We start from the raw sequence: 17,520 nt of genomic DNA on the forward strand, positions 1-17,520 counted from the left end.
CGTCGGGCCTCTTGTGACTAGTTACTGCAGCTCCAGGACTGGTGTCCTCACACCACGGAGAGAGTAGGACGAGACCAGGGCGCCAGTCCCAGCGATGGCTGAGGCTGGCCCAATCCATCCATTAACTGCAAGTTTTTCTAGTCTTCAGCTGTGAAGCTTCAGCTCCAGCTCCTGCTCACAGGTGTGGTTTAACTGCACATCTTTAAGGGCACGCTGTCAGCTTTGAAACCTAGAGTGCCTAGTTTTGTGTGTCTCATTATCCAGGAAGGAGGCAAAATCATAAGGGGCATGTTAAGATGGCCTTTTCAGGCCAGGCCTCTCTTGGTCCGCTATCTAGTACCATGTAAACCAGTACAGCCTGTTCCAGAGTCAAGTTGTTGCCAGCTAAGCTGGTGCCCCCACCTGAGCTAGCCTGGGTGAGGAGGGTGTGTGGGCATCCCCCAGGACTTAAAAAACAAGACCTGTCAAAGGGTGGATGAGCTTCCTGCAAGCCAACAGCCATCCATTCCTGGGGAGGAGATGGGCGCTGCCAGGTTGCTCTACCCAAAGAATCACCAATGATGCAAAGCAACTCAACCAGCCTGGGGGGTTGTTACAGCATCTGAAGTGCCCCACAGTTGCAGCAGCCTTGGGACAGACTTGACTTGATATTAAGACTGAAGCTGGAGCATCTGCCATTGTGCAGCTGGGGAAGTAGCAAAACGGGCTGACAGATTTTCTCCAGTGAACAGCACTCAAGGGAAGACTTCTAGGATTTACCAGAAGGGACACACACAGCACAGCTCTCAGTGGGAGGGGAGGATGTTACCTTTTTTGTGCTCTAAGTGGCATCTTCTGGCACAGGAAGATTTGGGGACCCAAAGGAAAGTGATGTGCCCAAGCTCAAACAAGCAGTCTGTGATGGAGCAGGGAGTTGGCCCTGCAGCTTCCCAGTCCCAGGCTAGTGCCTAAACTCTTGGATCTTCCTCCCTCTCCTGAACTTCAGGGATTCCTTGTGTTGATGCCTTTCCATTCTCTGAAGTGCCTAATCCATCCCATTAGAAGGAAGCTTCTTTTTTTTTTTTTTTTGCTTGGTTTTTGGTTTTTTTTCAACTGTACATTAGCATTTCACTGTGCTGGATGGCTGGTCTGAAAGGGCTCATTGGTCTCTCTCATTTCATTCCAGGCTTATTCTCCTGGCACCCTCTCTTAATGTCACTTGCGGTAAGTCAGACAAGATCTCTGTATTCCTGCCTTCCACCCTATACCCTGCATATCAGTTGAGCATGATAGTCCCACTGCCTGTGTCCCACAACCTGCTCAGTTCACCATTGCCCTGCGTCACTTACAACTCTAAGACACAGTGGGTGTAACTTGCTGATGAATCAGAACAGGAGTGTGTTTTACAGCCAGTTCGCACAACTTTGTGTGACTGCATGGTGTGCAGTGGTGAATAGGGTGGTGGGGCCTCGAATCCCATAACACCCGCTCTTTACCCTTGCTTGAGCCCCACAGACAAAGCACCTCTCCAGGTCATAACCAGCCTGAAAGGTTGTTAGTCAGGCACTCATGCTTGTTTCAGCAGTAGTACCAGGCTATTGAAAACATTTATGAAGTGCTTTTGCTCAGGGCATGCTTGGCTAAGCCAGACACCTGGCTAGGCATGTTTACTGAATGGCTGCAAACCAGTTCTACAATGCAGTTCTGGTGTTCCCAGCATAGTGAGTACTTGTCACTGTTGGGAGTAAGCAGAGAACTAACTTGGCAACAAGGGCATGTCCTGATGAGCACACACATGTAGTTTGCAGCACCTTAAAGCAGTTTGAGGCACCACAAACCACATGCAGTGCACATGCACTTGTTTCCCACACTGCTAATTAGCAGCGCAGCAGTTTTTTTGACACCAGGAGATCCTGGCGTAAAAAAAAAATGCTGCTGAAAAAAGTGGTATGGTACATGCAGCAGCAGCAGCAGCATGCATCATCAGAAAGGTCACCTGGTCAGCCAGGGTCACATTCAGGCGGCCAGCCAGGCTCTGAGTGGCTGGCTTGGTACCGCTGCTTCCCTAGGTGGCCCCCAGGACCCCAGATAAGACTGCTGAGGCCAGCACAAGTGCTGGTCCTAGCCTCCCCTACCCCACCCAGGTCACTTTGCTGCATGCTGAAGTGCACACGCCCAGGATCAATTAGCAGCAGCACAAATACGTGCCACTGCTATGTCCCATGGAAAACGCATGCCCCTGCACATGCGTGTTCATTAGGACACACCCAAGGATGCATTTTCCAGCACACACACTCTTCCTTGGCCCAGCCCTTCTGTTGCCACCCCCACAATGAAAGTGTGGTGGCAGCATCCTAGCCCAGTGGTGCTCAACCTCTGGCTTGCAGAGCTGAGTCATCTGGCCCACAGGGCTCCTCATTGGTCTGGAAATTTGGCAGTGAAGGAGCCATGGCAGCATTAATTGCTGTTCCCCTGCTACTTATTTCTGGACCTGGTGGGGAGCCCTGTGGGATAAATAACATGGCCCTGCATGTGGGGTTGGGTTGGCACCAGGCTGGATTTGGATGCACAGGGTCACAACCATGGTCCAACCCCGTATCATTCATCTGGCCCATGGGGCTGGAACGTTGCGTGCCACTGCCCTAGCCCAAATGAGTTGGGAGAGTAGCAGGGAGCAATGGGCTACATTCCAGGTTGCCGGAAGATCCCCATTGCAGAGCCCCATTACTGAACTTGCGACTCCTCCACATTGTAGTTGTTTGTCTTAGGCATCTGCACAGCCTCCATCACCAAAGCACCTTGGGGCCTCAGTCTTCTGGTTTCCATGGAGATGATAAGGAAGAGGTTGCAGGTGCCAGCATTACTTTGCCCATTGCATTTCAACAGCTGTGTTAAACCATTGTTCTTGTTTCCCCAGTTCTCCTTCTTGATGACAGAAGCCCTGCTGGTTTTCTCTCCAGAGACCTCACTGCTGCGCTCCTTCTCCCGCAAAGTCAAGGTCCGCTTCCATTGGGCGCTTCAGCTGCTCTGTCTCCTCTGTGCCTTGCTGGGCCTAGGCATCATCAGCTACAACAAGTACCTGAATGGCAAGTCCCACTTTGTCACCTGGCATGGTTTGACTGGCTTGCTGACTGTGCTGTATGCCAGCATGCAGTGTATGGGGGGCCTCGCCCTCCTGTACCCCAAGCTAATGAAAAACTGGACACTGGCCAAGCTGAAGCTCTATCACGCCACCTCTGGGCTGGTTTGCTACCTCCTGGGCTGTGCCAGCCTGATGCTGGGCATGTGCTCCCTGTGGTTTACCACCTTGGTGACTGGGGTCTTCTGGTACCTGGCAGTACTGTGCCCCATCCTCACCAGCCTGGTTATCATGAATCAAGTGAGCAATGCTTACCTCTACCACAAAAGGATGAAGCCCTGAGGGATGATGCTGGAACACTGCCTTCCTGTGATCCTTGAAGGTTCTGCACATAGCCCATGAGGCATTCTGGGGCTTCTGGGTCCTTGGGCGCAGGAAGTCTCCAGTGCAGCTTACCTGCTTGCTGTTGTGTGATGTTTCCTTGGAGCTAGAGTTCTATTTTTTTTTTTTTACTGAAACTGTCTGTCATATTGAACCTGTTCTTCAGAAAACTTCTTGCAGCCCTGATCTCAGGGTTGCAGTTGCTGTCAGCTAAGATGTGTGTTCTGTGTGAAAAACCTCAGTAATCCATCTATGCCTGCTCTGGTGCTGAATAGTGTCCTAGCAGTACATGCCTCTGGAGGTGGCAAACAGCTTGAAAGTGTTTGCACTGGATGCTGTACCTGCTTGCTCAGACTTTGTACAGCCAGCAGCAAAAGGGCTTTTCAGGGTTACTTCTGCTTAATAGGCTCAAGTCTCATGCATTTTTTTTCCTCCTGTATAAGCACTGGGAATATAGAGGTGGCTGAGCGCAGGGAAGTTTGTTCCATTTGCTTGTAACTGGGAGCACCTTGCATTCTGCCCTCTAGGTCACTTGTTAGTAAAACTCAGCATTTCCTAGCAATGAAGAAGCCCACAGGACAGGTCACTCTAAACCAATATGGGGAGAGGAGTTGTGAGGCTGTGCTTTACAGATCCATATCACAACATATAGGATGTGAATACCAACTAGGGGGCATGCCTTGCTTTGGAGAAGAGCCAGTACGAAGATGCACAGGCCTGGGGCAGACAAGTCTGGAAGGGCAGGGGTGGGACTGCTTTCTCCCTTCAAGAGGAGCCTTCCAGGTACCCTAGTAGATAATTTGACATCAAGGAGATTTGAGCTACTGAGTTAATCTCATTCTGTGACAGGAGTTGAACCCAAGGTGGGAGTGCAAACAGCCAACTCCATACCCATCACCTCAGGGCTGGTGCCATCAGTGTTGGAAGCCCCTGAATGGATCAAAGTCCATTAAAGTTCTTTCCTGCATACAGCTGCCTGGCAAAGGACAGCATGTCATCTGAGCTCTGGCTCACCCTCTGCAGCATTTGCTGGGGCCTGGAATATTTAGTTACAACTGTGGCAGAGATTCAGCACCTCACTGCACACTGTATCAGAATATAGCTGCACAAGGGCCTCTGCTTATGTATTATTTATAAAGAACAGTAATCTCCAGGCTTACAAGTGAAAGGACCAACCTAAGAAAGGGAGCATCTCACTTTGTGCTTGCTTGTGGCAACTCATGCACGATGGGCTGGAGCTGTTGCCCAGCTAGTTTGGAGACAGAAGGGAAAGGGGGCCTCTCTCCCCACTATCTCAACTTGAAGCATATCAGCATAATTAGCTTCACTTAACAGGTAGGGGAACTGACTTACCTGGGATCACACAATGCGTAGAGCTAAGGATAGGGACACAGTCTCCAGGAACGGAGGCAATGCTGCTAAACCAACTTCTCTCCCCAATTCCGATGCATCATTGAGCTAAAGCTCTAGCTCACTGTTGTCCTTCTGGCCATGTGAGTATTAGCACCAGGCAGGTACTTGTGTCCCCACTCTGCATGTTACTTGGATCATGTTCCTATTGTATGTACCATACTGTCTTTGATTTATGTGTCACTGGAACAGGGGGAGAGGTGGGAAATGGTTTGTACAGGTGATCCTGTGGCACTCAGGTGGCCAGGAGAGGAGGTGGAGCAAGTAGCTTGTTTGAAAGGGAAGGTGCAAATACTGCTGTCCCGGGGAAGAGGAGAAATGTGAGCCTCCCATGACACAATATAGAAAAATGCACTTTGGCTCCAGAATGATGGAGCTGGACACTGAATGCAACTACTGGTTTGATTCCTCTTCTCACAAAAAACACATAAGGAAGAGAATACAAGTCTCCCAAAATCAAGTCATTTTTGAGGGAGAGGCTTAGTGCATATGGACTAAGCTAGTGTCTGATCCCAATGAGAGGAACCTTCACCTGTTACTTGAACAAACTAGGAAACAACTGATGAGCCATAAGATATCCACCTTAGAAGACTCAGTATCACATCCTGGAGCATTACCTGCCATACAGTAGTCCCATTTCACATGGTCACAGAATTTTACTGGCTTAAGGGATGCCCAGATTGTGAACATCCCTGAGAAACATCCCTTCATTCAAGGGTAGGGAGAGGAATGTCTTTCCTGCTGTCTGGATAGGAGTATCCCTGGCTCCAGAATGAAGCCGTATTCCCACCTGTAACACACAGTGTGTCATGTTCATGGCTTTCCTTCCCAGTTGAATGAGTTAATGAACCTACCTTAACAGCAGCAAAGTCCCATGTAGCCTTATGGGTACAAGGGATGCAGAAATGGTTTCATAGGTGGGGGAGCCTCAATTTCTTACTTTAAGTTTCAGGATAGAAGAACTGCAGCTGTAGATAGCAGCACTTTCAGCCCACTTGTAAAAAGCACATCCTAGTCTCTGCAGGACAGGTGAACCGGGAAAGACCTGAGCAAGAAAATTCAGTCTGCATCCAGAGCCTTTTATATATACAATAAAAAAGTTTCTAACAGCTATAACTGGACTGGCTTTTGTAGGTGGGGTTCTTGGGTTTTTTTTTAATAGAAGGAAACCTCTTCATCTACTGAAGAAGATACTCACTCATGGGAGAACAGAAGTCTCCACACTTAGCTGGTGTTTTTCAGTCCTACAACAACAGGAATAATTTAGTAACACAGGGTAAGAATAGCCCCTTTGCCTCAATGCTCCTATCCAACCTACCATGTTAACTGGTACAGCACAAGCAGGCCAATTTGTATTTTGGGAGCACTGCACTGGAACTCAATTCCTCCAGTCGACAGTACTGGGTGCACAAGATGAGTACAAGTGAATTCCACCTGTATGGACTGTAGGGGCCACAGTGGGAATGGAGATTACAGGAAAGCTTCTATCACAATGGAAAACTTGAGGCATCATCCTTTTTCTTGTCCCTGGTCCATAATCTGCCCATTTTCTCCAGTGACCTATACCTCTTCTCTATCCTACTCCAGAACCCAGTCTGCTAGGTCATGCTTTGAGTCCTGATCTCCAACACCACTTGCTATTTGCAGCCTGCTGCATCTCCCTTCTGCTAATACCATTTTCTTGCATTCTGCACAGCACTTGCTAGTCCAGCTGTGCCCCCAACCAGTTTTGCCGAGGCTCCTCACTTCTGACCTATGGCATCATAGTTCAATTCCTAGTACAGCTCCCAGACTGGTTTGGAGCAGAGAATATCACAGAAGAAGCTGAAGCAGTTATTAAATTACATGAATCTTCAGGAGTGAACAAAGACGGTAGCCACACCAAGAAGGAAATACTAAGGGCACCCCCCTTCACCTCACTCGTCCACTGATAGTGACCGAGACTAGGGTCAGGTTATCAGTAGCATATTTAGAACTGCATTAGTAGTACCTCAAAAGAACTATGCAGGCAATTTCTTACTCAGAGTCCAGACAAGGAAGAGTTCAATGCTGCTTTTAGTCTGCCACTTCACACAGCCTTTTTCCATCTGTCGGTTTGTTACACCTGCTAAAAGTTCTTGTCAAACCCTCCCCTTCCAGCTTCAAAATCTTCACAGCATCCTTTGGTGAGAGTCTGGCCAGATGCCATGCTGATTTCTTTCTGCAGTTTGATGGGTAGCACCCTCCCTTCGAACTAGCTTGTAAAACCAGGCCATGCACATTATGATGTGATGGGAAGGCAGCTGGAGAACTGGCAGCTGTAGCTGCAGCTCTTTGGTACCAACTAGCCTTCTTGAGCCTGCATCATGAAGGCTTCTAGCACAGAAGTGTGCAGCAGCAGGCAGTATCTTGCTTACTTGTCTTGGCATGGTTTCTTCATGCCATTCTCAGGCTAGGGCTTAATTTCACCAGCGCTTGTTGGTTGCCACTGGAAGAATGCTTGGATAATCTGATCCTATATCCATTCATATATTGCCTGATCTGGTAGCTACAATCCAAGGCATCATAGGATGGGAGTATCTGCAAATGGGAACTCCTGTTATATAAGAGAATTCATCAGCCAAGTGCAGTCAAAAGCTCCATGACTATAACCCTGCCCTCTCTCATACACTAGTCTCTGTTAATATGAAGCCAATTCTGAACTGCAACCATTGCTGCTTTACAGGAGGTTTTTCACCTAAAAAAATTACACTGGTTCATAAGCATTTTGGTTATCAGATTCAGGTAGGAGCTGCAAGAGGTATATCTATGTATCGTTACTCTTTTAACTCTCTGGACACTAGGCTTTTCCAATGCGTTTGGTCACATCTAATGTATTAACATGCCCAAGCCATAAACAGCATTTGCTGAAATTCTCCTGGGGCTCTGCAAGCTTAACAGTATCTTTAAAACAGGTGCCCAAAGTCAGTACCTAAATCAGTGGCCCCATTTTCAAGAGTGCCTTTGGCTCCCATCAGGTTCTGTGCATAGGAATCTGCCACAGTGTGTCCCTCATTGCAAAATCATGCACCACACTCATTTCAAAGGAGTGGATAGATTTGCTCTCAGAAGACCCTCATGGCTGCAAAGAACCCTCCATATGCATGCTCACCTGACAGTGCTACCTGCTGGCTCAGGGAGAGCCTGAAATGGCAGCCTCACACAAACTGTGTTGTGATTATTTGAGCACTCAGGTGGCCCATTCATCCTGTAAACCCAAACTGCCACCCAGGTACCAGGAATCCCAACTACCTGCTCTACCCCACCCAGCTTATCCCTGTTATTAATGCCACAATAAAAATCAGTGGCATAGTGACTTCTCCCTTACCCCATGGATACAGAAAGTGTTAAAACAAGTACAGTACCAGCAAGGATAGGCAGCTGTTGGATTCACATCAAACTGCATAAAAGCCCATTTTATTAACTTGTCCAAAACCAGTTCTCAGTTGGCTACACCTAGTGCTGGAGAGGTTCAAGCCCACTCTGACACAGGACCTTGTTCCTGTGTTTGATGCTGAAAGCAAGTCCTGCATCCCTGGCTGCAGAGCACAGCAGGAGTCCACAGGCACAGCAGAAATCCACAGCACACCTGCTCCTAACTGCCACTGTACTACCCTCAGACCCCCCCCATAATTCCAAGTCTGCACACCCCTCGCATCACCAATTTCTTATGCCATGCAATCTATCCAACCCTGAGGGTCTAGCGTGACTTAACAGGGTGACAGCTACCTAGTTACTCTTGGGCCAGAGCAAGGATCTCTTATCTCTAGAGATGAAAGCCTAGCACCAGACTCCTGTGCTCTCACAGCCTACCACTGACAGCCCCGGGCCATGTTAGTAGCAGCCCTGGCTTCCAGGTCTGATCTCAAAAAGGCCAGCCCTGCACCTCTGTTCTCTAGCTAGAAACCATACTGAAACTAGTTACACAGAACAAACAAAAGGATCACTGGTGCCCTAGGAGGCATAAAGGCCTCTGACACCCATGGGGCTAAATCCAGATGTAGCTGTGAAGTAAATGGTGAGGAAGGAAGCAGTGTAGAGCGATGGAGAAACAATGGAAACAGATTCCATTGACAGGACTTACAGGATGGATTTACAAACTAAAGTGAGAGGCACTCTTTGAAAGAATTGTTTATTAATACTAAAATTTCTGTGTATTTCCTGGTTGACAAAACCTTCTTGTGTGGTCCTTTATAAAAATAATCCTGACACCATCAAACGTGCTTCCCAGTCTGGTAACCGTCTCCCAGGGAAGTCTAGGGCCTGGGAGTGGCGCAGCCTTTTGGGGGACTGGTTCTCAAGAAAAGAATTTCCAGATAATACACCTTTCCCCGCCTTGCCCCTCCCTCCAAAAGAAAATCCCATCAATACAGAGGAAGGGAAAAAGGAGGGGAGGATGCCAAGAGCCTAAGCAAAGCATATTAAAAAAAAACCCGAAACAAAACAGGTGTCAGAAGAATTGTCAAGAGCTCACAATAAAACAAATTCCAGCTTCTAAAATAAAGAATCAGAGACAATTCATCCAAGCAGCAGTGAAAGGAGCTGCCCCTCCAGGTCAGGGGCTGTGTTATCGTGTGAATCACTGCAAAGAGAACTGAAGAAAACCTGAAGTAGCAATAACACAAATAAAATAGACTCCCCCCTCTAGATCCCCAAGGAAAGTCTGGGGTTGATTTTTTTCCCCATGTGCTAGTCTCAAAGTCAGGAGCAGACTGCTCCAGATCCCCAGGCTTTTGAGTCAGTAACTCAAGCAAGGCCACTGCAAGAGTGAGCAGCACAAGCAATAACTTTATCCCTAAAGAAATCTTCTCTCTCCAGGAATCCTGGCAATTATTAATTCTGGAATTTATCCTGGCATGTTCCTGCCAGGACCATGGGGTAGGTGGGAGAAAGCTAAATATAACAAAGGGGATAAAAAGCTTCCTGCTCTTTAGATAAGTAACAAAATTAACTTTAAAAAGGGGAAATGGAGGTTGCAGGGTCTTTTGAACAACCACCATCACAAACTAAGAGAGAAAGTGCTGTGTCATTTGCTGAATTTGCTCTCTCAGGTGCTGAAAGGTTTATTTAGTGGTCTAGCATACACGAACAGATCCACTTAGCACGTGGGGAAAGGGTCAGTCCAATGCTGCACACCCAGATGGTGTGCTGCTGGTGAGACCTGGACACTGAAGCATACACATTGTTAGCCACAGTAGCAGCCGCTGGCATAAGCAGCCAGCACAAGGCCCTTCTGGAAGAATCAGTCCATGTCCTGTGCTGAAGAGATGTAGGGAGATCTGCCCTCACAGAGATCCATCTTCAGCTTTTAGTGTCTAAGGAACCTCACACTACTACTGAAGAGACCATGAACCAGAGCCCCAGCAGCAGAGAGATCCTTTCCACGAGGTCAGTGGTGGCCATGATTACCACCAAGAGTCCAGAAAACTAGTATTGACCAAGCGTGGCTATTAGGTACTGAACTGAGGTAGCCCCCCACCCTCTCAGTCAACTGGAGGAGTCCCCTGCTCCCTGCAGACAGGGGCCCTGGGGAGCAGACAGTGCTGTGAAGAGACACAAGGGATTGGTAGCAGCTCTCCGACACACAGAGATGGGAGAAGAAAGTGGGTGGGGAGGAGGGGGGCATGTTTGCAGGTCACAGCTGAGGAGGGGCATCCTCAAAGGTGATGAGACTAGACTTCTGGCTGGCTCCTTTCCCTGCAATGCTGGCATCTCGGCCGCTCTCCCCCTTCTCGGGAAGCAGTGGTATGTCCTCCTTGGCACCCTCCTCTTCATCATCCTCCATGCTGGGCCACACTGATTGGTCTTCCACACGTTTCAACCGCTCATTCAGTGCTTTCAGGGCCAGTTGTCTGCAAGACAAAGACATACAGGCTTAACCTCACTGCACTTGGACAAGAAGAGTACATTGTTGCAGTGCACTGGCCATTTCCTGGGTATTCCAGGCATCTCTCCCCATACTTGGGTAAGCTAACTGTCCAGCCCAATTAGCCAACTACATGGCAGGAACTCCCAAGATGATCACTGTGCTAAGATTCCTCCCGCCCTGGTTTTCTCTGCCTTTTCCCTCTATCTTTTCTATTTCAGCTTGTGTTCGAACAATCTCCTCCCCACTCATAACAGCTACAATCCTGGCTGAGGGACAGACACTGGTCCTTACCTGCAGCATCTGCCAGAGCTGGGAACATCAGCTCCCCAGTGCTTTCACCCCCTGCCAGCTCAGGCATCCCAACAAACATCAGGCAGCTCTCCACTCCTCTCAGCTCAGACTCCTGTCCCAGCAATTTCAGGTTCCAGTGAAATGTTTACCACTTTACCCCTCCACTAATAAGTGTCTTCCTATGGCTGATCATTCCTATCAGGGAGCTGAAGCTGTGCTTCTTCACCTTCAGTATATAGCCTATTGCTAGCGTGAACCGTAGGATTTTATGTTATTTTCACTTGGCTGCTTTTGCCCCGGAGACACCATAAGCAGTAGTGGGAGCACTAACAACTATTCCAGGCAAGAATGCCTTGTATGTGAATTTTGATACAGCAATCCAGTTTAGAGCAGTGCACCCAGGAGAGAGGAATCTCTCATTCTACAAGCTACAGTGAAATCCTTGATCTCATACTTAAGGGTTCAGACCTGTTAGAACACCCAGCTTTGCACCGGAGGTTCAGACTGGCTCCTAAGAAACCTATTACGACAACCCTGTGATATAAGGAGTCAGTCATTTCCTCTGCAGCCCACCCAACAAGGTGTGCCTTCAAAGGAACCTGCTGGAGAATATCAGAAGGCTGCAGCTCAACAGAAAATGACTGCTTTCCCTCCTCTTTTGCTTGTCACATTTGAATTGTGGTGCTGGTGGAGCAGCAGAGAAGATAATAACTCACCCATGAGCACTGGTTAATGCTTAGCTTATCCTTCCACTGTCAGCATTATCCCTGAAGTTAATCTCTGCTCACCAGCCCCTCAAAAGGGAATCCCTGCAGAAAGATTCTCGAACAGGCAATGCCAGATTATATTTGGTACAGGACTGTGCACATCCACCATTCCTCCAGTGTTACCCAATGCTCAGTGTCACCTCTTCTTGGGAGAACCTCGTCTGGACTGCTCCTGTGCACACCACTTCTCCCCAGCATGGCAGCAAGTGCAGCTGCAGAGTATGCCCGGGATGCTTGCTGTCGGTTTCACTCCTGCTGCAAACAGGAATTTTGGTAGGAAGGACAGTGGCTTGATCCCAAGGGAAAGGAAGAAGTGAAATAAGGGAAGAAGTCAAAGGAGATGGGGAAGCCTAACAGGTCAAGGAAATGGCACTCAGAGCCAGTGACAGTGCAGATACACTCGGGAAAAGGTGTGGCCCCTTGTGTTCTTTGGCCAGAAGAAACAGAGCGCTAGTGAGATAACGTATTCATTGCTTAGCAGTGGGACATGCCAGTAACTCATTTAGACTGAGTAAAAAAGAAAGGAGAAGGGGAGTAGTAGAGATCATCGAGAGGATAGCTACCAGCAAAAACAGAAGAAAAGGAGCAAGACTGCAGTGAAGGGGGAAAAAGCAGAAAAATGACAGCAGGTATGTGTAGGAAGGGGTGGATGGTGAAAGGCAAAATCCAAAAGAAAATGAAGGCAGAGGCCCTCCCAAGAAAGTTTTGATATCAGAGGATCCTGACCCATGAACATTTAAAAATAACTACTGTAAAGTCTGAAGAACTCCTCCTCAATTCACCTTCAAACTGAGATCTCACCGATCCCTGCAAAGTGATATTAACCCTGCCCAAGCTACAATACAGGTCTGTTAAATGCAGAAATGCACCTCTAGAGTAGTTTAATTCCTACCCCTTCCCCCAAGTCTCAAAGGCAATTTAAGCCTTCCCACTACTGGGGAAGCCAGGTCAGACATGTACTTCAAATGCTGGCAATGGCATCTAGAACAGGGCCTTTTTATTTTATTCATCTAAACAAGCACATTTGTTCTCAAAGGCAATGGTGGATTAAAATATAATCCCCATTGCAAAGCACTTGCAGAGTTTCTGCTCTGAATTTGCACTGGCCACTAACTCCCATTTGCTGTGCTGCACTGCACAGGAGCTCACAATCAGTAGGACAACCAAACTCTAGAATGTAAAGTGCAGCCAGAAGAACCAGATGCCTTCCAGTTCTTATTCCTTTTTTCACTACCCAACCACATACTCAGAGCTTGCTAAACCCTCTCACTGCATGCAGGGGCTGAAGAAGCAATCTTCTCAGCCCTAGGGACAAATTCCCAGTGAAGTGAGGGGGGAAAGCATGCTGGCAGGATAACTGGGAAACCTGCTGCTGCTCATTAAATCCCCATTTCTTTGGACAGAGGACTTCAGTCTCATCTCCTAGGCTGTTAAGCTAGCTGCTTTGCAAGCATCAGAGTTGCTTAAAAATCACCTCCAAAAAAAGCCTTAGTGTCTCTTTCATTGGGAAAAATCCCACATTTATCTCCTGGGACAAGGGAGGGGGGACTAAATGGACCTTAATACAGCTCTATCAACTAATGCCTATAAAAGCCACCAGAGACCCCACCCAACACCAAGGGATCATCCTAGAGCTCACTGCCCCTCAACACGTCAAGGCATCTAATGGAGATTCATTTGCTTCCTCCCCAGTGAGCTGGAGGGGGGCAGGCACTTCAGCTCTGGTTCTGCTGAAGGAAGAGGATGCATTAGCAAAGATCCATTAGCAAAGATCTAGCATTGAGTTTGCTTTTTACCAAAGGATAACTAACACTAGGATGGACCACACGTCCTGGTCTAGCCTGGACAGTCCTGGATTTCAGAGGCCGGGTCTGGCTGGCTGCTGGGAATTAGTGTCCCAGAAACACAGGAGTGTGGAGGCAGTCTGGCAGGGAGGTGGAGCAGGCACCGCTGCCTCCCACCCCCACCTCTGCCTGTAGCAGTGCCAACGACTTGGGAGAGCTGGGCAGGTGGAGAGGGGCAGCACTCCAGATGTCCCAAATTTCCTTATGGTCAGCCTAACTAACCCCCTCAACAAGGCAGATCAGAGGTGTTGCACCTGTACTGAGAAATGTCAGATCAACTGTTGCTACCACAAAACATGTGGAGGATCAGATGACCTTTATTACCTTTAAAGACCATATTTTTTTCATCTGCAGAGTGGGTCATTAATGCCTATTCCATCCTTATCCCAGTCACTCAAATGACAGTCATTTTAAACCTGACCCAGGTGCTCATGGCCTGGACTGGAAGAAAATTCTGTGCAGCTGCAAAATGTTATACATACTCTTTGCTTCACTGTGCAAATCCATCAGATACTCAGGACAAATGGTTGCCACTCTAGACAGGAAGTTCACATCATTCTATTTGCTTCTTTGCATTTTGTCTAGGCTCTCAGCCATTTGCCATGGCCTGTACACTCCAGTTATATGGGAAGACCAAGGCTCAATTGAAATTAGTTCCATGATGCTGTACTTGGACACCCCCGCCCCCCAGTTGTGTGCACAGTGCAATTTAAGCTACTGATGTGTCACCAGCGAGAAAGACTTGAGAGATCAGTACCCATATGAAAGAAACTGGGTAAAGCACTCAGTGCAAAGCACAACACAGGAGAAGGGAAATACACAATGCCCACCTCCTCCAGGTAGCAGAATGTCCTGCCATGTTTGTATTCTGTTGGAGTCACAATTAATTCTATATCCTCCTATACACTGCTTTCATTGCAAGCCCTTTCAGTAGTTAAGCAAGTGTCAGCTCCTCCAGACAAATCCAGCATGATACCCAGCTCTAGGATGGGACAAGATCTTGTGAACAGTGTCTTTCACAGACAGGCACAAATGCTGAAGAGCTTTCCTCTTCAGCACATTCCAGCCCTGAAAAAAATCTCAGCTCCAGCTCATTGGACAACATGCACATATGGTTCTTATTTTAAACTTCTGTTGTTGCAACTGAGCCAATACCACTCCTTTCTTCATTCAGACACACCAGCAAAGGCTTCTCTCATTTCTCCATATGCAGGGTAAACAAACCCCTAACTCCCCCAGAAGACACCTGCACTAAGGTGCATGCTTTGGCTCAGATAGGGTGCTCAGGACACCTGCCCCAACAGCTGTAAATAGGAGGAGTGCAATAGTTTCCATAGCAGAGTGCACAGAGCAGCCAGCTAAGCTCCCAGTGAATAATGCTAGTTATTTGCTTTCCCACACTAACCCTCTACTCCTCCTGGACCTGTTGTCTTATTTCAGCTCTCTCTCGCCCCCTCTCTAGCACACTCTCTCAGTTTTCTTCTACTTTAATCCCTCCCGGCCTGTGAGACCACCTTCCAAAAGGAGCTAAGAAGACTCCCGTTTGACCTGCCTCAGAGGGGTGGCTGAAACAATAGAGGCAGCTTTCTGCCTTACTTGTGTAATCAATCCCAACAGTGAATCTACAAACAAGATGCCAGGCAGACTGGTGGGCAGGGTTCCCTGCAGAGGGTGACTGTTTCATTCTGAAATCTGATTATAGGCTCCACCTTGGACAGAAAGGATAAAACCCTCTCCCCAGTCCTTCTACCTCCAATTCTGATAAGACTGTTCCACTGCACCAAGCAACATACACTGATTGTTGCTTTCTGGAAAAGCCAGAGACCACCCAGGTGAACAACGAGGTGGAGAGGTGTGGCCAGTCCAAAGGCCTGATTCTATAAGCATTTTCAGCTAACTACAGTGGAAGGTACAGGGTGCGACTGGGTTGAGAAATGCACTTATTACAGTTCCCTCCTCCACTATCCTGAATCATCAAGAGCAAATCCAGGGTAATAAGTTGACCGTTCTTTTCAGTGGTCTTCAGCTCTGTTTCACACTGAATGCTCTAAGCTGTGACTTGAGACTTATTAAATCAAATCTCCCCTGAACAGAGCCTGTGAGAAATCATCCACAGGCAAAAAGCCCTGCAGCTGCTCAGATTACTGCTGTCTGGCTTAGTCTATCAGAAGCTTTTGCAACTACCCCAAACAGGACTAACCTGAATACATGGAAATGTTTACACAAGGCAGACAATAAATGCAAATTGCCCAGTCTCTCTCTGGAAATTTGTTAAATCAAAACAAATTGTACGTCAGGCATCATCAACTTTAGAAGTTTAGAAAAAGAGGGTACAAACCCCCTGGAAAAAAATAAGAGCATTTAAAATCTTGTTTTAAATGCTGTTTTACCAACCCAAACAGCTACTTGTGCTAATGCAAGAGAGCCATAAAATAAGAGTGACTAACAAAGTGAAACTGACTCAGCTAATTTCAGAGAGAGAGAGAGCAAGAGCGAGGGGCAAATTACAGCCTGCAGAGACTTAAGAACATGCTTACAGTTCTCCCATTGATTTCAAGAGGAATACTCTGGCACTGACATGACAGTTGAATGTGCAGGTTCATGGGGGCTAAATTATTAAAGTAACTTAGGTTCTTGTTTAAGTATCAGGAAGAAATAAATGGCTTTAGAATTAAGCCTCAACTGCTTCCTTTGAATTCTTCAAACTACGAGCAGAATGACCCATCCGGGCACTGTAGTGGGTTTTCCTGCTTGTGGGACCCATTCTGGTTTGATGCCAGAAGGCCTGCTCTTTTCGGTAGCATCATTTTTCTCTGCACTATTTGTACCACTTACCCTAGGAGTGGCAGCAGTGGGAATACTCGTATTTGACAGATCTGCTCTCACAAGAGCCTGAAGACACGATGCTTAAAATCCAGCTGTGTCACAGCAGCATTCCCACCACTTATCGTCACTTGAGCCTCATCAGGAAAAGCCTAAGACATCCTACAACATAAAGGAATCCCTCAGCATTAGACAAGAGCCCTAGCCTTGGATCTTGGTGGAGAATGGTAAGTAAAAAACAAATGTATTGTTAAATACTCCCTTGTAAAAGGAACCCTTTTTATAATATCTACAACTATTTGGGGCCACTTGGAAGCACAAAGTTTGATTGTGCTACCAGAGCTCCTCTGTTCCCTTCTGCAGGTATCTAGGGCTCAGGGTGCCCGACCCGCTAAGGTAAGCGTGGAGCAATCCTATACCTTCTCCTCTCAGCATCCTGGGGGTCCGTTCCAGGCAAGCTGATGGTGATGGACGAGGGAGCGCCAACATCGTAACGCTTCACTGTCTTGCGGCAGACTTTCACCTTCACCAAGACGCCATGCACCAGGTTGGCCACGAGGCCGACCACGGGCTGCAGGATCTCAGGGAAGAACGTGGCGAAGGCAAAGTGGTCCGACATGTCCCCACGGCCCCGGCTGTGCCTCTGGTAGAAGCGCAGGTAGACCCAGCTGGAGAGGACGCCGAAGCCGTAGGAGGCCAGCACGGCACCCTCGATCAGGGTGGTCAGCCGCAGCACAGCCAGCACCAGGAGCAGGAGCATGGGCGTGGCCTTCATGCGCACCTGTGGCACCTTCAGCACCGTGCTGTCCCCCATGGTCTGCTTGAGGGCCACCAGGACGCCGCCGAGGAAGCCGGCCGTGCCGTGCAGGCGCACGGTGAACAGGTAGGCCAGGTTGAAGGACGCCACGTAGGTGAGCAGGTAGGCGAAGGCCCCCAGCACCCCCACCGACACGCTGACCACAGCGAAGAAGATGAGCAGCTCCAAGGCCCCCCACAGCGGCTCCAGAAGCCGCCCCGCCGCCGCCAGCGTGGCCAGGCTGAGGCCCACGCCCCCCGCGC

At 48.3% G+C, this 17,520-nt stretch overlaps 2 protein-coding genes across 3 annotated transcripts; one reads left to right on the top strand and one right to left on the bottom strand.

Moving 5' to 3' along the window:
- Positions 1–43: 43 nt before the first annotated feature.
- LOC102383944 (cytochrome b561 domain-containing protein 2) lies at positions 44–5,962 on the top strand. Of its 2 annotated transcripts, XM_025204363.1 has the most exons (3): positions 44–181; positions 1,166–1,203; positions 2,897–5,962. In XM_025204363.1, the coding sequence occupies exons 2-3, from the start codon at positions 1,192–1,194 to the stop codon at positions 3,398–3,400; spliced, it is 516 nt and encodes a 171-aa protein (XP_025060148.1). In that variant the 5' UTR covers positions 44–181; positions 1,166–1,191; the 3' UTR covers positions 3,401–5,962. The 2 variants fall into 2 exon arrangements, with proteins under 2 accessions (XP_025060148.1, XP_006023833.1); XM_006023771.2 differs by lacking the exon at positions 44–181 and having other exon boundaries at positions 193–1,203.
- Positions 5,963–8,985: 3,023 nt separating this feature from the next.
- Positions 8,986–17,515, bottom strand: TMEM115 (transmembrane protein 115; the record flags this gene model as incomplete). Its single annotated transcript, XM_025204360.1, has 2 exons — positions 8,986–10,719; positions 16,881–17,515. Coding segments are annotated over 2 exons (852 nt in total), but the record flags the coding sequence as incomplete, so codon positions are not given.
- Positions 17,516–17,520: the final 5 nt, after the last annotated feature.

This window comes from Alligator sinensis, unplaced genomic scaffold, assembly GCF_000455745.1.
Source record: "Alligator sinensis unplaced genomic scaffold, ASM45574v1 scaffold858_1, whole genome shotgun sequence".
In the NCBI taxonomy this organism is placed as follows: Eukaryota; Metazoa; Chordata; order Crocodylia; family Alligatoridae; genus Alligator; species Alligator sinensis.